Source organism: Dendrobates tinctorius, unplaced genomic scaffold, assembly GCF_039654945.1.
Source record: "Dendrobates tinctorius isolate UK_male_01 unplaced genomic scaffold, ASM3965494v1 ptg000455l, whole genome shotgun sequence".
In the NCBI taxonomy this organism is placed as follows: domain Eukaryota; kingdom Metazoa; phylum Chordata; class Amphibia; order Anura; family Dendrobatidae; genus Dendrobates; species Dendrobates tinctorius.
In genome coordinates this window covers 1269134-1290176 of record NW_027362117.1, presented here as the reverse complement: position 1 = coordinate 1290176, position 21043 = coordinate 1269134, and the positions used below count along the sequence as shown (strand labels likewise).

The following is a 21043-nucleotide window of genomic DNA, read 5'->3' as shown; positions in this document are numbered from 1 at the left end:
ATTCTCCCGGAGTCCACAGCACAGGAAACCACGGAACTGCGGAGGCTCTGGCCTTTCACAAAATGTCGGCAGAGCCCCTCGCAGCACCGGAGCCCCCCTCGACGCCAGAGACGCCAGCAGCACCACCCGACACCCACTTATCGCAGCCTGCGGCCTACAGCAATGGTACCAGTAATGTATATCCGCATTATAAGTCGCACCCCCAATTTCAGGGGGAAAAAAAGTACGTCTTATAATCCGAAAAATACGGTAAATCAAGATAGTTGGAAAATTGTTTCCATTTTTTCATCATTTGCAGATCAGTAATATTTATATTCATCCTGTGATCTATACGACTTTTCCTTGGTGCAGTTCTTTAAATGTTCTATTTATATTTGCTATGGTCATAATCATACTGAGATAAAGAATCATGTTGCTGGGCCATTTTTACCATATAATGAATGCTGTTAAAAAAAATAAAAAAAAAGTAGAATTCTGATTTTTTTTTTATTCACTATTCCACCTCTTGGAATTTCTTTTGCATCTTTCAATACACTGGTAAAGTGTACAGTGCCATTCAAAACTACCACTTCTTCCACAAAAAAACAACCCTGATATAGCAAAGTTGATGGAAAAATAAAAAAGCTATGTCTCTCGGAAGAAAGTGAGGATGATCACTATGTGGCCATGTCATGATTTGTAGTTTTGCCCTGTCCTGTATTTTGTATATGTCATTTAACTTTACCTGGTTGTATTTGCTGTAAATTAACCATGTCTCCTTCCCCCAATACTTTGCAATGTCTTGTGATGTACCTGGACCATAATCTAATTTAGGCTTGTGTCAACAGCTAGTAGAACTTTGGCTATTGTTTTCCTAAGCAGAAGATAACCTACAAATACACATCCTGTAGACTCAGTGGAGCCCTTACATTTCTAGAATCTTCTGATGGACCAAACCATTGAATAGTAGGTGTGACCCCTACCCCCCTTCAGATGGGCTGATCCCAGGAGCCCTGACAATACATTCTTGTTTTAAGATCAGTTGTGATTTTGAGTGGAGACGTGAAGGAGTCACGAACTGAGCTGAGGCCAGCTCGTGACGTCCGTGGGATTGTGTGGAATCCTGTGGATTATTGCAAGGATTATTGTTATCGCATCTGGCACAAGGACTATCGTGAGGTGCCCGGATTTGTTTCCATTGTGTGGACTTATTGTGGACTTCTCATGTACTCCAAGGACATTATGGATATTTGATGTTGTATGCTCCCTGCCTTAATAAATCTCGTTGGATCGTCCCTCGGCCTGTTGTCCCTTCTTGCTCTGTCGTATACCCCGTCACAGGCCATATTTGTGCATCTGCTCTATAGGATCATCATAAACCAGCGCACTTGTATCGGCTTATTCTCTGTCCCTTGGCTTGTGGGACTTTCGAATGCGCTGTTTCATGCTGTATTAATCCCAAACTTATCCTTCTATTCCTAAAAGAATAATAATTTCAATTGTGACCTGAAGACCATGATATCACTCTCCAGGGATGACATCACCAGAATTGAAATATTAGTGCTTGTCCAGTGTCTAATTATGGAGCTATGCCTTTCATTATGACATTATTGTCATATCTTTATAATTACTTCCATTACAGTGATCCATACCTCGGCCAAAAGAGTCAACGTGTTCTCCAGCTCTGCTTCCCGTATCACTATAGTGACATATTTTTGTAGTGTGTCAATCCTTTCCTACATGATCTCAGAGTCTCTGCATTCTCAGGAACAAGATGAGGCCATGTCTCTTAGGCTAGGTTCACATTGCGTTTTGCAGCCCGTTCAACGCATAGTGTTGACGGGCTGCGTTAACGGTATAGCATAACGCGATCGCGTTATGCTATACCCGCTAGCTCATCTGTGCTAGCATAGATGATTCACCTGCGCTAGCGGTGACGGAGTCTCAGACGCTGCAGCCCACGTCCGAGGCTCCGTCAGTGAATGATGGCATATCTCGAACGCACGACACTTTACAGCATGCGCCACGATGCGCCTGACAATGGGGCTGAATGGCAGTGTTAACGGACTGCGCTACACATTATACCGCGGTGTAACGCAGTCCGTTTAACAGACTGCCTAACGTAATGTGAACCCAGCATTTACACGTGTCACAACGCCTCTGCATACTCACCCGGCCTCCGCTCCCACGCCGCAGCCCCCCGCCATCCGGCAGCCACGGCGGTCCCTTCTGACAGGCTCGCGGCCGACGGGGTCTCTGCATGCAATGCGCATGCGCCATAGGCCGCGGCCACGCCTCCCTCCTGTTACTTGTGCTCCGGCAATGCCCTGACCCGGAAGCACCTAAAGACCAATGGCAGACCAGACAGGGCCATATCAGGCCGTCCCCCCTTGAGGGATGCGCCTGATCGTTGTGTTTGCTAGCACACTGGGCCCTGCTTCCTCGTGTGCTCTCTGCTGTCTCGCAGTCCTGTCTTCCGTGATTCCTGCAACAGTCCTACTCCAGTCCTGCCTCCTGTGTTCTGCTCCGTCCTGCTATCTACGCTCCAGTCCTACTCCAGTCCTGCCTCCTGTGTTCCTGCTCCATCCTGCTGTCCACGCTCCAGTCCTACAGTCCTACTCCAGTCCTGCCTCCCGTGTTCCTGCTCCATCCTGCTGTTTACGCTCCAGTCCCGCAGTCCTACTCTGGTCCTGCCTCCAGTGATCCTGCTCTGTCCTGTTGTCTATGCTCCAGTCCTGTAGTCCAACTCCGGTCCAGTCTCCTGTGATCCTGCTCTGTCCTGTTTATGCTCCAGTCCTGCAGTCCTACTCCGGTCAAGTCTCCAGTGATCCTGCTCTGTCCTGTTGTCTACGCTTCAGTCCCGCACTCCTACTCCAGTCCGTTCTGAGCCGCCCCTCTCGGTACCGGCTATCGTGGTACCCGAACCCCTGGGCCTGCTCCTAACGATCCCTGTCTAGGGGTCGGCTCCACCTGGCAACTCGCCCAGGGCCCCTTGGGGTCACGGTCCAGAGGGTCCACTCCTGGAGATTTGCCTCCTGACCAGCCGTGGTAACACCACCACTGTGGTCTAGGAGCTATGGACACTACAGTAAAGTAGTAGATAAAATGTGACAGTGGGTTGATGGAATAAAAAATACATCCAAATGTGAACGGATATTTTATTATATGATTGGAATTACAATCTGTAGAGATTAGCGAGAAAATAGGAGAAACAAGTTGGCTAACCCATATATGGAAGATCCGTGCAACAGAAACCTGCGGTGCCACAGGAAAAAGTAGAGAGAAAATTTCCAGCATCCGGATACCGGACTTGTCACCCTTTCATATTTATTCAGTAAAGAGTGTTTTTACAAAGACTTGGATGATGGAAGTTTTCTCCCAATCTTTAGGGATGGAATAGAAAACCTTGACACTTGCTTGTGCTAAATGACCAGAGTATTTTAATACTTTTCACAAACACCCCTTGAATTTAGTTGAGTTACGTCCTTGCACAACAGCAAGAGATTATTTAAAAGCAATGAGATTTGCAGATCGCAACTATAACTCTGAGAATGTAAAACCCAGTGGCTGATCAGACTAAAGGAGTCGAGACAATTACTGAGGATCAGGACACATCATGTCAAAGTACCACTGGAGAGCCAAGTTACTGAACTGCACCATGTATGACATAAGGTAGTGTTCATTAAGGACATTATTCTCACTCAGTATCATGTGATCTTTGCCCTCACTTAAGGGGGTTTTACACTAAGCGATATCGCTAGCAATATCGCTAAAACGTCACTGGTTTTGTGACGTTATAGCGATATTGCTGCTAGCGATATCGCTATGTGTGATACTTACCAGCGACCGGCTCCCCCGCTGTCCATCGCTGATCGCGCGAGAATGTCCAGCTCCATTTCTCGTCGGGCGCTTCCTGCTGAGACTTCCTGCTGTGACGACGAGCGACGCGTGGAGGCGGGCGGGAGGACGTCAGGATCGCTGTGTGTGAATGGTAAGTATCGTGCGCTGCGTCGCTGCTGCATCGCTGTGAGGTCTTTCTGTATGAAAGCTCACTAGCGATCATTTAGCGATGCACCAGCGATCCTGACCGGGTCGGATCGCTGGTGCATCGCTAAATGTAAAAGGGCCTTTACTCTTATGAGATGAAGTCATGTACAGGAAAGTAAAAGTACAAATGCTAACCAGATAATACAGAGTAATCCCGTGTATACTCTGCGGGCCCAGGAGAGGTCAACTTCTGTGGCCACTGCTTTAGAACTATAGGCATATGATATTTGAAAACGGTCACGTCTTCTGAAAAACTAATCTGTCATGGTGGTAATGCCTAAAACTTGGCGAGTATTGTATGATCAGTCAATTTCAACAGATCAATCACATATTTGGACAAGGTCACTTTGTTTTATACATATTTGTTGGTGCAACTCATGCAAACAACCCGATTTTCAAATGATGTATAAATTAAACATATTTTGATAATAGAGTTGTGAAGTACAATTGTGCAAAACTTTTATGAAAAAAATGGCGAATGACGAATTAGTCTAAAACATCTGGATAATAAAAAACATGAACATTGTAAAAAAATAACAAAAAATATCGAACATTCAAAACACAGCAAATTTAAAAAAGGGGGAAGTTGAATAATGAATAAGTCATTGAGTGCTCAGAAATCATTGGTCTGCACTTGTATGACATCGAGCATTTCTGACACAATGGAGAAAAAGTTAGGCTAAGTGCACACGGACTTTTTGGCCCTGTGGATTTTACCGCGCAGGATTGAAGAAAACCGTAGGTCAAATGACCTGCATTTTTCCTGCGGATTTCTTCCATTTTTAGCGCGGTTTTCTTGCGGTTTTTGTGCGGTTTTCCACTGCGGTTTTCCCCCTGCGGTTTTGGAGACAAGGGAGGTGGAAAACCACACAAAAGTAGTAACATGCTGCAGATTTTGTACCGCAGGAAAACCACGCGGAAAAATCCGCAGCGTCTGCACAGTGGGGTTTTTTTTTCATTGATTTTAATGCTACTGTACATCACAATGCGGATATGCAGCGTTTCTGTGCTGTAAAATCCGCTGCGGATCCGCTAGATATCCGCATCGTGTGCACACAGCCTTAGGCTCTGTGCACATGGTGCGGTTTCTACTGCGGATCTGCAGCAGAACTGCAGGTGATGTACAGTACCATTGTAGCCTATGAAAAAAAAAAACGCTGTGCACACGCTGCGGATTTTTCCGCACGGTTTTTGTGCGGTAAAAAAAAAAAGCACCATGTCACTTCTTTTGTGCGGTTTTGCTACAGTTTTCCACCTGCTCCATTCTACAAATCCGCAGGTGGAAAACCGCCCAAAAACAGCAGTAAAACCGCAAAAAAAAAAGGAAGAAATCCGCAGGAAAAATGCAGGTCATTTGACCTGCGGATTTCGTAAAATCCGCGGGAGGATCCGCACCGTGTGCACATAGCCTAAAACACTAGTCTGAAAGTAGCCAAAGAAGTACATAACCTTAAAAAATTATTTTATTTTTGTAACACGTTAAAAAATACAAAAATTGAAATAGGAACAAAGAAACTACTGGATAGTCAATAGTGGGGACGCTATAGGAACAGGTAAGGCATGTTTAGAAAGCTTGTCATATCTTATAAATCAACATAGGCAACGGTACTAGGTGGGGGACATCCCCAGCAGTTCAAGCCAAATAGATTAAAGCATGAAAGCAATACTTACATAAATATTCTACTTGTTAAAGCGTCCCCACCTCCCAAAGTTTCACCTCTTGTACCGTTGCCTAGCAGGGGACAGTGATGTGAGCTGTCTTCAGCTCCCGGCATCGGGGAACAGCACGAACAGTAACACTGATTCCCAGGCCCACTTATGTGTCATACCGATGCGGCACAAGGTGGCCACACGTATGCCACAAGTATGACATACACATACACTGATATCTCTGGTAGGCCGGGGTCACACTAACCGACGCAAAATACGGTCAGTATTTTACATGCGTAATACGGATGAATGGCCCCTAAACAGTGCTCCGTATGTCATCCGTAATCAAGGTGTGGTCGCGTATTTTGCGCATGTCAGCATCCGTATGTAATCCGTATGGCATCCGTATAGCGAGATTTTCTCGCAGGCTGGCAAAATGGACATATAATGGAGCCCTGTGACAGGGTTTCTAACAGAAACCAAAGAATAGATATAGACACATAGAATGCATATATATATATATATATATATATATATATATATATATATATATATATATATATATATATATATATATGTATTCTATGTGTCTATCTATTCTTTCTTTCTTTATTAAACCTGTCAGTGTGAATTTACTGTATAGCGCACTGAATTGCCGGCTTTGCTAAAAGACACCGGGTGCGTATTTCTCGCAAGTCACATGTGTGGTCCGTGTGTAATCCATATTTTTTGCGCACCCATAGACTTGCATTGGCGTACTACGGCCGTAGTACGCTGACAATCGCAGCATGCTGCGATTGGCACGGAGCGTAGAATACGGATGAGAAATATACGCCTGGTGCGAGGGACCCCATAGAGAATCATTTGTCCGTGTCTAATGCGTGCTTTTAGCGCCTCTCACTCGGCCGTATTCCTCGCCAGTGTGACCCCGGCCGTACTGTTTTTTCCAGTTCACTGAAGAGGTAAGTTCAATGGATGCAAGAATTGATGCAAGGTGATAATCAAAGAAGGGTTCCTATGTTAGCATGTAACTTGGCCTGTTAGGATGTTTTGGAGTTAAATAGCTTTTTTGTTCAGCGAATGTGACCTCCTAATGCTGCAAATTCCACAAATGAGCATTTTCAGTTCTTTAAAACATATCAAATGTTTAGAAATTCTACTGTGCCTAATAATTTGGAACAGTGCATTTTGAGTTTTTATTCATTTTGGAGATTATACTGTTATCATTGGGAGGTTTCTTCAATAATATTCGATGTATACTCTAACGGGTGATGACTTTTATTAGACTGACCATTTAGGAAAATCAGAGAAAACTATAATTTGCATAATAATTTGGAACATGGTGTAGAATATAGAGTTTCACTTTTTGTATTGAAGAACTGAAATTAATTAACCTTTTGATGATATTCTAATTTTGTGAGATGCACTGTATATATGTGCAGTGAAGATAATGCAGTGCTGTGCTTTATTTGGTGATGTCTGGATACCTGCTGGGCAGTAATTACCGGAGGTGGTTGAGAAATTGTTCGTACTTATCGTACTTTATAAGCACACCATCAGTTTCTCACACTATAACATTTAGGCTGGAGTCACACACAACAAATAAAAAAATCGGTCCCATTTTAACAGTCCAAAATCGCACAAAAGTATCTTAACCAGTGATCCGTTTTTGATGCGATTTTTCTTCATTGATGCGATTTTAATCGCATGTAAGGATCCGTTTGACATCCGTCTGGCGAGATTTTCTCGCAGGATAGCTAAATGGACATATAATGGAGCCCAATGACAGGTTTCCCCACACAAAGAATGAATAGATATAGACACATTAAATACATATATATTAATTTATATATATATATATATATATATATATATATATATATATATATATATATATATATATATATTTTATACATGTCATAGAGACACATTTATACATATATTTCAAATTCATACAGTTCTTCATAGCAGAATAGCCGCAGAAACATTTGCCGGCTTTTGTATAATCATTCTCCTGCCCACATGGAATGACACATGGTTTACATATAGTTAACCATTTCATTTCATGCTTTTTTTATGTCTATCACTATTAATTAGATGAGGGTTTGTGGGTAAAATTATGGACTTGTAGGGGTTAATTTAAGGGGTTAATTCGCTGTATTAAATTGCAGGGACTCCTGCTGAAGTCATTAAGGCTGCAGGGAGTCCCCGTAATTTAATACAACGAATTAACCCCTTAAATTAACCCCTACAACTCCAAAATTTTAACCACAAACCCTCATCTAATTAATAGTGATAGACATAAAAAAAAACATGAAATGAAATGGTTAACTATATGCAAACCATGTGTCATTTCATGTCGGGCAGGAGAATGATTATACAAAAGCCGGCAAATGTTTCTGCGGCTATTCTGCTATGATGAACTGTATGAATTTGAAATATATGTATAAATGTGTCTCTATGACATGTATAAAATATATATGTGTGTGTCTAGATCTAATCATTCATTCTTTATTTAACCGGTCTCTGTGATTTTACTGTATTGGAAGAATTGCCGGCTTTTGCTAAAGGACACCGGGTGCGATTTTATCGCAACTCACACATCTAGTCCGTTTTTAGTCCCATTTTTTCTCGCCCCCATAGACTTGCATTGTCGAATCCGATCCGAAAATCGGTGACAATCGCAGCATGCTGCGATTGTCTCGATCCGAGGATCGGATCCGATCAAAAATCGCATGATGGGAGCTGCCCCATAGAATAACATTGGGACGAATGCAATGCGATTTCTTATCGCTTTGCATTCGTCCGATTTAATCGCTAGTGTGACCCCGGCCTTATCTTGGTTTCGTTTCTGAAATTCCTGCCTCTTCACCACTAATTCTCCATATAATTGTATTGGGGATATTTCGTAGAGATTGCTCTAATGAAATTGTCCCCAATCTCTAGTGTGAAATAATTGCAGATTAATCACGTGTATCTGTCTCTTTTTTTTTTTTTTTTTTGGTCTTTTATTCATAAATCTGCATTTTTCTTTTTGAAATAAAAAAAAAAATTCTGAGATTTTTCTTTCCTCCCGTTTGTATGATACATCAAGTGAAAAGCAGTTCAGGTAACGATGGACAAGGCCCTGTGCACACGGTGCGGATTCTGCTGCGGATCACCGCTGCGGATCTGCAGGTGATGTACTGTACCATTAAAGACTATGAAAAAAAAACCCCGCTGTGCACATGCTGCGGTTTTTTCCCAAAAATCACAAGATAACCGCAAAAAAACAGGAAGAAATCCGCAGGAAAAATGCAGGTCATTTGACCTGCGGATTTCGTGAATTCTGCACAGAAAATGCAAGCACAGAATACGCACCATGTGTACATAGCCTTATGGGCGAGTTATTAGATCTGCTTTCATCCGCACACAGAGATGAACTCGTGGACCACAGACGTAAGATTCGGACAAAGTGCAGATAGAGTGAGGTAACCTGAGGCGAAGCCATTAGGCTGCATTACAAGCCGCAGTGACACAACACATGCTGAGATTTATGGTTCCACAACAGTCTGGTAAAATGACTGCACAAATTACATGACTTAAGGAATGAAAGAGCAGAAAAAGTCGCTATAATCTCTGCTGGCTGTCCAGTCATGAGACCACAGAAGAGGCCAATCCATCATTTGTAGTTCTTTCCTCTCACTTCACCTATACAATAAAATAATAATAATAATCTTTATTTTTATATAGCGCTAACATATTCCGCAGCGCTTCACAGTTTGCACACATTATCATCACTGTCCCCGATGAGGCTCACAATCTAAATTCCCTATCAGTATGTCTTTAAAGTGTGGGAGGAAACCGGAGTACCCGGAGGAAACCCACGCAAACACGGGGAGAACATACAAACTCCTTGCAGATGTTGTCCTTGGTGGGATTCGAACCCAGGCTAACCACTGAGCCACCGTGCGGACTACAGCTCCCATGATCCTTCATAACTCAACGCCCCCTACACGTCATGTCCTGTTACTCATTGTTTAAGAAGCCCCTGACTGCATCTGCTGTGTGCAGTCCTGCAGTAAGTAATGTGAGCAATTCCTTTATTACATGGCAATGTGCAGGAGGAGCAGAACTATACAGTCTACAGAGTGAGAGTAATGAGGAAACGAGGTAAGAGTGATAGCCACTGTTCCCTTGGATTTCAGTGCAGTTCACCATAGGGTAAGTTCACACAGGACTTTTTTGCTGTTTTTTTTTCTGCAATAAAACCTGATCTTCTTGGCAGGAAAGAAGCTGCGGAAAAAAGGCAGGTGTAGGTGGTTTTTTTAATGTGTTTTTGTTGCAGTTTTTTTTTATTCGTTTTTTTTTTTTTTGTCTCTTTGTCCATGCTAATGTCCATGACTTTTCTACAGCAAAAACGCTGTAAATGACACCTGCATTTTTAGTGCTTTATTGCAGCGTTTTTTCCAACACCCATTGAAGTCAATGGGTGAATGCTCTATGTCCAAAAAACACAGCAAAGCACAAAATCCTGATCACACAAAAAAACCAATGCGTGTGCATGAGATCTCTGAAATTTCATAGGCTTTGCTTGTAATGGAAAAAGCAGCTGAAAATTAGCATTAAAAAAAGAAAAAAAACGCAGCAAAAAAGTCCTGTGTGAACTTTCCCTTAAATGGCCATATTCTAATTTTATAGCAAAATCTTTATCTTATACACAGGCTCCAAGAGTTTATTTTTCGATTATTTTTTTTTTTTTTTTAATCTATTTCTAGGTTGAATTGTGAGGACTTGTGACGTTGAAATTGCCCTACAGGGGAGAGCCCATCACCTGAGCTACACACAATGGACATGTACAGGAGTGGGGTGACACAGAGGGTGCTCAGCCTCACCCTAGAGATCATCTGTCTGCTGACTGGAGAGGTGAGGCATTCCAGGAAATATATCATAGGACCTCTCCACTACTAGGGGAATTGCTCTGGGGTGAACTATTCCAGCACTGAATACTAATATATTAGGGTCTCTCCCCAAACAGGATTACACAATAGTAAAAAAGACATCTGGGAAGTGGAGTGGCCCTCATATGTCAGACGCATGGAGCAGGACCCCCATCTGCGTACAAGACCCTACATATCACTCACTGATACTGGAGGCAAGCACAGAACAGAAAATCCTAGAATACACCAGCAAGATCATCGAGCTGCTGACAGGAGAGGTGAGCACTGATGGGAATGTTGTGATATACAGGAGCACTCGGGGGGGGGGGGGGGTCTCTGGATCATTTGACCCTTTCGTGCCTTTGACTGCAAAAACTCTTCCTGTTGCTCTTATTCATTCTTGTCTGGACTATTGCAACTCCTACTGATCAGTCTCCCTCTTACTAAATTCTCCCCTTTCCAATCCGTCTGTCACGACACAGCTGATGAGTGACCAGTGACCAGGGGCTCCTTTTCTTGCCCTATCACTAGGGGGCGCCCTAGCTCGCCCTGTTCCCCAAGATACTTCAGATGACGAAGACGCCAGGGCCTCCGCCCTTGCCTTATCTCCTAAGTTAGCCCTCCGTCTGCTCTCTTCCACCACCCAGGGAAAAGGGGGCGCTACTGTGCACCGCAGTACACCAACCAGACAAACAGGGCATCAAAGACAAGGGAAAACTGAAAACTCCAAGCACAAAAATTAAAACAGAGGAATCCTCCGGGGTGTGTAGAAAAAGGGAAGAAACCAAAACGGGGAAGGATAAGGAATAACCAAGCGTACAGAACAAACAGTCGCTTATAATTCCTCCAGCACTCTCTCATACCAACTTCTCTCCCTCCTTTAACCATGCAGCAAAAAGCTAACTCTGCCGAGGATTAGTAATATAGCCCAGATTATATAGAGAAAAGGAGTGGCTAACCGAGCATAACTGAGAACAGAGATTTCCAACAAGGCCGATTAACCCCGTTCTGCTGGAAGAATTTTTTAATAAGACGGAGTAATGCTTCTCCTCAGCGACGGAGAAGGAGCAAACAGACGCTGCGGTCTTCTGGCTCCGCTCCATCACGGTAACCCCATGACACCATCTAGAACACAGCAGCCAGGATCATATTGCTTTCCAACCACTACACCGATGCCTCAACCCTGTGCCCGTCGTTGCACTGGTTGCCCATCTGATAAAGCGTTCAATACAAACTTATCACTCTCACCCACAAAGCTCTCAATGGTTCAGCACCACCCCACATCTCTTCCCACCCTACTGGTGTCCTCCGTTCTGCTAATGACCTACGACTATAATCCTCACTAATCCGAACCTCACGCTCCTGTCTCCCAAGACGTCTTGCGTGCTGCACCAATTCTCCAAAATGTACTACTCAGGACAATTCGATTAATTCCTAATACCCACAGTAAGTGCCCTAAAATGCACTTCCTTAGACTGTCCTATCACTTCACTAATGTAACTATTCCCATTGTACCCTTGCGTTTCTTCAGATGTAGCATCTGTTCTCGCCCTCCATGCACTTAATAGCCCTCTTTGTCTGCACTGTACACATACTGGCTGGTGACTGGTTCATGTAGCGTTATGTGAATACCTGATGTCTTATATGGATGGATCGCACAATACAAGCATTTTTACCATTCTCCTTTCATGTCTCCCTTATTTCCTCATAGATTGTAGCTTCCGAGCTGCAGGGCCCTCACTCCTCCTCATAGATTGTAAGCTCTTGTGATTGGGACCTCATTCCTCCTGTAACTGGTGAATGTCTTTATTGACTGTACAAGTCCCCTCTGAAATGTAAAGTGCTGTGGTATATGTTGGAGTATAGAAATAAAAATTATTATTATGTGTGTCAGATTCCTGTAAGATACGAGGACATCACTGTCAGCTTCACTATGGACGAGTGGGAGTATGTGAAGAGTCACAAGGATCTGTACAAGGAGATTATGATGGAGAATCACCAGCCTCCCACATCAACGGGTAAAGCCACAATGCTTAATTTCTTCTTTTTAACATAAAAACACTTGTATCAAAGTTTATCCTTATTATAAAACTTCATTATCCATCATTCTAGTAAAGGTTTTACAAACAGATCTTATTACATGTTTTGTGTCCCTGATTAGTACTCTGAGTGCACAAGGGTGTATCACTCTGTATGGAATGTACCAACACTTGCCAGTCCAGCAATTTTGCTATCCCACAAGGTGAAGAAGCATAGACGCTAGTGTCACCTATGCTAGTAGTGATCACTCTACAGAGCAGATGGTGCCCGAGCTGGAAATAGTCCAATCCAGTATAGACATCACAGGTGGGAGCAGCTCCACTTATATCCAAATTAATACCAGCTTAGCCTGGTAATTATGGTAATTTTTATCTAATCCACTTGCATACTGCTGAATGACAATGTACATCAGAACAACCATATGTAAATACATTATTTGTGTGCCTGAGCAGATCCCTCTGAATATGGCTGTATTATACAGCTCGACCACAGGGTATACCCCGCAGGACAGTATTGCTCTGAACCATACCTAGATCCCGCAGTGAAAAGAAACCGTGGCATCTAGGTGGTGACTGAGGAAGGGACCATGTCACCCCGCAAGCAAACCCATGACATGATTGCGTTGTGCTTATGGGTTTCAATAGCAGACAGTTCCTAATAAAAAAAATAAAAAATACTGTTTGGCCTGCAATGTCCTTGGGGCCATATGATAACGGTAGCGTGTTATTCATGTCCTATGGTGAACAATCTAAATTTACACTGCAAAAGGAAAAAAATGTTTTGTTTCTCATGTGCCCCTAAAATGATGCAGTCAAAAATACGATTCTTCATGCTGCAAAAAATTCCTACAGGTGTATCCAGTAATAAGGAGGAGGAAGAGGCACATGTTAGGTGTGATCAGAAGTGCAAGGAGGAGGGAAACCAGGTGCATACGAGATGTGATGTGATCTTCAAGGAGGAGGAAGAAGAGGTGCACATGTGGAGTCATCAGCCGTGCAAAGAGGAAGAGGTGCAAGCGAGAGGTGATAAGACTTTCAAGGAGGAGAAAAAAGTGTTAATAAGATGTGATCTGAAATGCAAGGAGGAGGAAAACTACGCAAATATCTGCCCAGGTTGGTAACAACAAGTTACTTCAGGTGACGTCCCAAATTCTGATCGCTTTGTCATTACAAAAATCTTTAGGCAAAAACTTTTGGTTTTTCCGACTATATTTCACTCATTTTGAAAGGATCCACTGACAATTTAACCCTACCGCTTGATATTTCAATGTTGCAGGTAAAACAAAGGTTTGGGTTTTTAATCTGTGGTTTCTGCAAGATGAAGTTCGTCAGATATGTTCCAGACTACATATACTTGCCCACTACAATCGGGTCAATTTATGGTGGATGTAACGTTAGGTACACATTGCGTTTATGCACATAGCCTAGAATACATCTGGAGATCTTCCCAGCGCATACTGTAATATCGCCATAGGCTTCCATTCACTGGAAGGAGGCTGAAAGTGTGCGACTGCATACAGCTTGTTTAAGCACCAACAGGAAAAGCAGTCACAAATCCATAAATACATAACTTTTATTGAAAATTCATATAAAATGTGGACATTACATAGCATGGATTGGGGGGATATATAAAATTTATATAGACATACTCAGTAGTACAATGGACAAAACACACCGTATTCACAGCGCCAGGAAAACAATCATTAAGTGTACTAGATAATGGCTGCTTTGTTCTGAGCACTGTGTCTGGGAAATATGGCAATCAAGTTATAGATAGTAATAGTTGTTGAGCTATAAGCCTATGTATATATGCATCTTTAACAGGTTGTATTAACCTTTGGTTGGGGTATGCAGCCATTATCTAGTACACTTAATGATTGTTTTCCTGGCGCTGTGAATACGGTGTGTTTGGTCCTTTGTACTACTGAGTATGTCTATATAAATTTTATATATTCCCCCCCCCCCAATCCATGCTATGTAATGTCCACATTTTATATGAATTTTCAATAAAAGTTATGTATTTATGGATTCGTGACTGCTTTTCCTGTTGGTGCTTTTTCAGTAATTCTGCAGTTATCCTGCTTAGTCCTTTATCTCTATCTATATATATATATATATAATGTGGGAATATATTTGATTAATTTTAATCTATTTGGCCAGTTATATTTAGGCCTCCACATATATTATGTCTGTTAACTGCTTACTATACAGCTTGTTTAGCTGTGTAGGAAGCGCAGCAGATTCCACTTTCCTAGATAGAGGGCCACTGCAAAGAAATGTATACCATGCGGTATATGTTCATGTACATTGGGTCCCTATGGTTGACAGATGCCTCAGCAACCATCCTGACCGTGCACACTGTCAGGTTTAGGGTATGTGCACACGCTGCGGATTCTGCTGCGGATCCGCTGCGGATTTGGCCTCTGCGGATCCGCAGCAGTTCCGCAGACAGTGTACAGTACCATGTAAGTCTATGTGATTTACATTCTGCTGTTCACATGCTGTGGTTTTTTCACTGGGGAAAAGCTGCGATTTTAAATCCGCAGAATGAATTGACATGTCAATTCTTTCGGCGGATTCCGCTGCGGTTTGCCACCTATTCCATTGTCCAGATGTCAAACCGCAGGGAAAAAAACGCAGGCCAATCCGCAGGTCAATTTACCTGCGGTTTTACCTGAGGATCCGCACGGAAAAATCCGCTGGTGAATCCGCAGCGTGTGCACATAGCCTAATACTTACAGAGGGTATGAGCCCAACAGTGTAAAACAAACTTAAAGCTGAGAAAAAATGTCATAGGATAAAGCAAAATTTCTTAGAATATGTCTAACACTTTTTTCTTCTATTTTTTAAGCTCTATCAGATCAAGTCACAAACCCAGAAAGTAAAAAAGTTTTTCTCTCCTCCAAAGTTTCTCCTAAAGAAACGGCCTGCACACCAGAAACAACCCCATTGTTCCTCCGTCTCTGTTGTGAAGCCTCTAATCCACAGGAACTTTCTCTTGATGCTTCGTCCACATGGGATCCAGGGGCTGAATATGAGAAGACATCAATGAATGTCACGGGGCAACAGAGAATTCACACATCGGATAAGCTGTTTTTATGCACAGACTGCGGGAAATCTTTTGCACTGAAAGCAGATCTTATCCAGCATTGGAGAATTCACATGAAAGACAAACCATTTCAGTGTTATGAGTGCGGAGAGTGTTTCACGTCAAAGATGAACTGCACCAAACATTTCAGAATTCACAGGGGCAAGACGCCATTTCAATGTTCCGAGTGTGGGAAATGTTTCATCAAAAAGTCGACGTATTGCAACCACCAGAGAGTCCACACGGGCGGCCCGCAGTACCCATGTACTAAGTGTTCAAAAAGTTTTGCACATAAGTGTTCACTGGTGAAACACAAGAGAACTCACGCGGGAGAAAGAGCATTTTCCTGTTCCGAATGTGGGAAAAGCTTTTCAGAGAAATGTGACTTTGTGAGACACTTGCGAATTCACACGGGGGAGAAGCCATATTCATGTACGGAGTGCGGGAAAGGTTTCACACAAAAATCAAATCTGGTTCGACATCAGAAGACTCATGTGATATAAGTAGGTAGAAAATGTTATCAGGACAGAAGTAAATATATATATTTCTTTACAGATTGGTTCTATATTTATCGCCTCCTAGTCTGACTTTACATTATAACGTTGACCTACACAGGAAGCTTTTTTCCTTTTTTTTGTCACTTTAATATTAAACTCATTGTCCACTAACTAAATATTGATTACTTCTGCTTGGGAGAGGCCAGAAATATCAGATTGGTTGGAGTTTCACTCCCTCACTGATCAGCTGTTGTCAGTTTCTTCTGACGTTGGATATACACAGTGTGCAGGACGTAGCAGCCCAGCTTCATACTGTGACGCTAGTCACTTCTCACAGCCATGCCGTGAGTTAGAGTGGTCAAGGAGTCCAAGGTCAGAAGCTAAGAGGGTAAGTCATAAACAGAAGGAAGAGACAAAAGCATAGTCAGGTAACGTTCCGAGGTCCGAGTACCAGGAGGATAACGGATCAGAGCTAAAGGGGTTAAACGGGCGGATGGTCAGAACGAAGTCCAAGGTCAGGCAACAGATCAAGCATACAGAACTCAAGACACAGGAGAGCACAAACCGCACAAGATGAATGTACGTCTGGGAGAAGCTGCTCAGTTAAGGAGGCGTGGCATTTACCCAGGATAGTGAACACCTGAGACAGCCGACGCCTCCCAGTCACAGACTGGCTGGTCGAGCTGTCAATAAACACACTGGCAGCACAGCACGCCCCTGAACCAGACTGGATGGCCATGCGGTCAATCAAAGTACTGACAGCTTCAGCACACACCTGTACCCGACTGGATGGCTGAGCTGTCAGTATCTGCATCCCAGACACCCTGAGGGGTGGTACCGTGACACATACACTGTGTGGTGGTCGTTCTCAGTGCTGCAGCTTAGATCACATTCACTTCAATAGGAGCTGAGCAGCAAAACCCAAGAACAGCCCCAACAGTGCACAGACCTTAGACACTGCAGCTAGGTGTGTTGTTGCCCTTCTCGGGTACTGCAGCTCAGCTCATTGAAGTGTATGGGAGCTGAGCTGCAATACCTGAGCACGGCCACTATGTTCAGTTCCTGTCCAGATACTGTGTACATCCAGCTGCCAGAGCTAGTAACCAGTTATTGATGTGGCACTGGACCCCTACTGATCCGATATTGATAACCTATATCAAAAATACAGACTAGGTCACGAGAAGCCATTATTGCCCTCTTACTCCTCTTTGGTCAGACCTCATCTGGAATACTGTGTCCAGTTTTGGGCACCACATTTTAAAAAAAGACCTCAACAAATTGGAGCAAGTTCAGAGAAGAGCGACCAGAATGGTGACCGGTCTGCAAACCCTGTCTTATGAGGAAAGGTTACAGGATTTGGGAATGTTTAGCTTGCAAAAAAGGAAGACAGAGGAGACTAAATAGCTGTCTACAAATATCTCAAGGGCTGTCACATTGTAGAAGGATCATCTTTATTCTCATTTGCACAAATAGACTAGAAGCAATGGGATGAAACTGAATGGGAGGAGACAGATTAGATATTAGAAAAAACTTTTTAACAGTGAGGGTGATCAATGAGTGGAACAGGCTGCCACGAGAGATGGTGAGTTCTCCTTCAATGGAAGTCTTCACACAGAGGCTGGACAGACATCTGTCTGGGATGATAGATCTATGATTTAGTGAATCCTGCTTTGAACAGAGGGTTGGACCAGATGACCCAGAAGGTCCCTTACAACTCTACTATTCTATGACGCAATAAGTAATGGAAAAACCCCTATACTTATTACTGGCATGATTGCTTTTTTACAAAGTTTCATTATGGCCAATGCAAAGGCTACAGCAGGCTCATTAATGAGTACAATACACACCGCCAGATACATGATCAAAATGCTGGGCTCAGAGGGCAGTATTTTCAGTCCGTGTTTTAAAAAAGCATAACACGCAGACCAGTTTAAATTATCGGGCTAAGACAAGCGTTTATCATATGGAGTGAATGTCTGTGTATGAGACAGTGCGGAATATACCAGCCTATTCCATTTTTTGGATGAGATCTTCCCAACTCAATGGTCATGTAAAAGAAGAAATACTTTGGGCCCAATTATTCACGTCAGTCTTAATGAGATGGGCTGATGACAGACACTCCTGATTCATGAAGAGGCGTACACATTTCATGCACCTTGCCTGAAATCCTACTCCAGCCCCTCCAACCATTTTGTTGGACCTGAGTAACAATGGCGTGAGAACGATAAGTCGCACAATTTTAGCGCAGGCGCTGGTTGTGTTCAAATTTTGCGATTTTCAAAGCTTTTTACTCATAAAAGCTTTGATGAATGGGGCCAAAAGTCTGTGCAGCCAAGATCCGTACATCTGTTTTGAACTGATTCCTTGCAATAACCCAACTGTGCTTGACATCGGATCATGTTTTTAAAGGATTTGTTCATTGCTGCACCACTCCTTTTAACTGATTAAATGTCTCATATAGGAAAAAATAATACATACTAATTATTGTATTAGTCACGTGATGTTACACCATGTTACAGCTGCAATTAATCGTTGGCAGAAAAGCTACTGTATGTCGGTCGGAAGTAGAAAGGCTGCAGTGGTCATGTGATATAACAATGTCACATGACCACTGGGAATGGCAGCACTGACATCGCAGGAGCAGTGCCGGGCGGTGAGTATATGTCTGATTTATGCTATGTGGAGCACTTAAACAGTTTAGGTGGGGGTTATCTAATAGTGGACAAGTCCTTCAATTGTTGTATAAAAACAGATGACGGCTGCATTCAAAGAGTTAAACGGAGTTAGAAAAACATGGCTGTCTGTCCCTGGATTGTGACTGACACTGGAGCATGGGTCATCCCTATCAGAGCGTTGGTGACCTAACACTCCCACCGATCAGCCGATACCCGCGGCTGCTGCAGATGGCGCACCTCCGCGCCATACACTGTGTAGTGGTCGTTCTTGGTACTGCCGCGTACACTGCTGGACTTTCTGCCGAGTCCTGGACAACCCCTTATAAATCTGGCACAAAGATGAAGCAAAGGCGACGACAGCAGATGAATGCCTGTCTCCTGGTCACAGCTTGTGGGGTGAATCTCATCCTCATTGCCGGTGCCAGACATCAGAGATTGAGGGCCCACACCCTGCGCAGAACAATAGGACATGCGAACACCATACGCCCAAGTATCCCCCGCCGCCTGCTGACAGCGTAGAGGGGGTATCCGGCCACACACCTGCGGCAGGTGCGGTGGGTGTGATGGACAGGTGCCGTGGGCGTGATGGACAGGTGCCGTGGGCGTGATGGACAGGTGCCGTGGGCATGATGGACAGGTACGGTGGCCGTGATGGACAGGTACGGTGGGCGTGATGGACAGGTGCGGTGGGCGTGATGGACAGGTGCGGTGGGCGTGATGGACAGGTGCGGTGGGCGTGATGGACAGGTGCGGTGGGCGTGATGGACAGGTGCGGTGGGCGTGATGGACAGGTACAGTGGGCGTGATGGACAGGTACGGTGGGCGTGATGGACAGGTGCGGTGGGCGTGATGGACAGGTGCGGTGGGCGTGATTGCCAGGTGCGGTGGGCGTGATTGCCAGGTGCGGTGGCAGTGATGGACAGGTGCGGTGGCAGTGATGGACAGGTGCGGTGGGTGTGATTGCCAGGTGCGGTGGGCGTGATAGACAGGTGTGCCACGGCCTCACGACTCATTTCGGGGCTTTCTTTGCTCAGCTTTCTATTCTTCGCCATGGGTCATGGGCCGTCAGATCCTCGGGGCCCAAGGGGTCAGGGGCCACTATCTCCTCCAAATCCACTAGCAGGTCCTGTCACAGCCAGAGGGGCGCACATACCGCTCTCACACAGGGGCCTCCTCCGCCTGAGACCCCCAGTGTCACCGTCGGCTGTCACCGTACTCGCTCCTCTGCATTTATTCCCTCACATAACGCACCATCACATCCCTGGCGCCTCCACAGACCAGAGGTTACGATGGCTGCGGTGTTCGCACGGCCGTGGCTTTGTCAGGACACCACATAACGTTCATATTCCGGTAGTGTCAAACATCACTGGTACGTGGGACGTTTCACTGAACGATTCCACGCTGTTTCCACCCTGCACTTCACAACTTACACTACGTCTCACCGCGGCTCCACCGTCATTTACCTCACGTCTCCTCAATCTCCTCACAAAACTGCCGAAGGACGCCGACAGCGCGGCAATAATTGTCATTGGTTGTCCAGCGTCATGTGACACGAATTCCTGCCAATCAGTGAGCTGTAGTTCTAGTCTCTCGCTTCTCCCTTACAATGGGCAGCTCCGCGGACTGCAGCTCCCATGAGCGCTCGAGGGCGTGGCTTCCTGCTGCTGGTGGTCGCTGTGGAGGGGAGTACCTGCGCCAGTCCGCTCCAGTCTACCCAGTAAAGCCTGCTGCTGTGCTTGTGTTGTAGGCAGACGCGTATATAATGGGGTCCTCAGCCTTGGCACTGGGGTCAGATGATTGGCTGCCTGGATCATGTGACCTCTAGGTATGATGTCACTGCTGTAGATGATGATGATGATCTCTAAATGGTTATGACATCACATCACCCCAAGAGTCAATAAGATCCCAGGTCTGTGGATACAAAGTCACAGGGTCAGGAGATGATTGGTTCCCCGGATGATATGACCTCTCGGTGGTGATGTCACGACATGGTGATGCAATGTCAGAATGCCAGGAAATGATTGGCTGCTCGGCTCGGTGGACTATGACATCACTGATCCAGACTGTCGCGTGATTGGCTGCCTGGATCATGTGGCCTCTCGGTGGCGCTGACATCTGGCGGTGGAGGAAGCTGCGCTCGTCTATTTTT

At 44.5% G+C, this 21043-nt stretch overlaps 1 protein-coding gene and 1 long non-coding RNA gene across 3 annotated transcripts in view; one reads left to right on the top strand and one right to left on the bottom strand.

The window, feature by feature from the left end:
• LOC141077513 (uncharacterized) overlaps positions 1 to 20713 on the bottom strand; it is a 28664-nt gene extending 7951 nt beyond the window's left edge. Inside the window, exon 1 of the long non-coding RNA XR_012227581.1 lies at positions 20358 to 20713. This is a non-coding gene — a long non-coding RNA (uncharacterized lncRNA). The remainder of the gene's footprint in view (positions 1 to 20357) is intronic.
• LOC141077512 (uncharacterized) overlaps positions 9675 to 21043 on the top strand; it is a 31606-nt gene continuing 20237 nt past the window's right edge. The window contains exons 1-6 of one of the 2 annotated variants that reach the window (XM_073564498.1): positions 9675 to 9828; positions 10434 to 10581; positions 10694 to 10873; positions 12490 to 12613; positions 13487 to 13747; positions 15543 to 16607. In XM_073564498.1, the coding sequence (XP_073420599.1) occupies positions 10504 to 10581; positions 10694 to 10873; positions 12490 to 12613; positions 13487 to 13747; positions 15543 to 16225 (1326 nt within the window). In that variant the 5' untranslated portion in view covers positions 9675 to 9828; positions 10434 to 10503 and the 3' untranslated portion in view covers positions 16226 to 16607. Of the gene's footprint in view, positions 9829 to 10433; positions 10582 to 10693; positions 10874 to 12489; positions 12614 to 13486; positions 13748 to 15485; positions 16608 to 21043 lie in introns of both variants that reach the window. The other variant, XM_073564497.1, reaches the window with a different exon arrangement.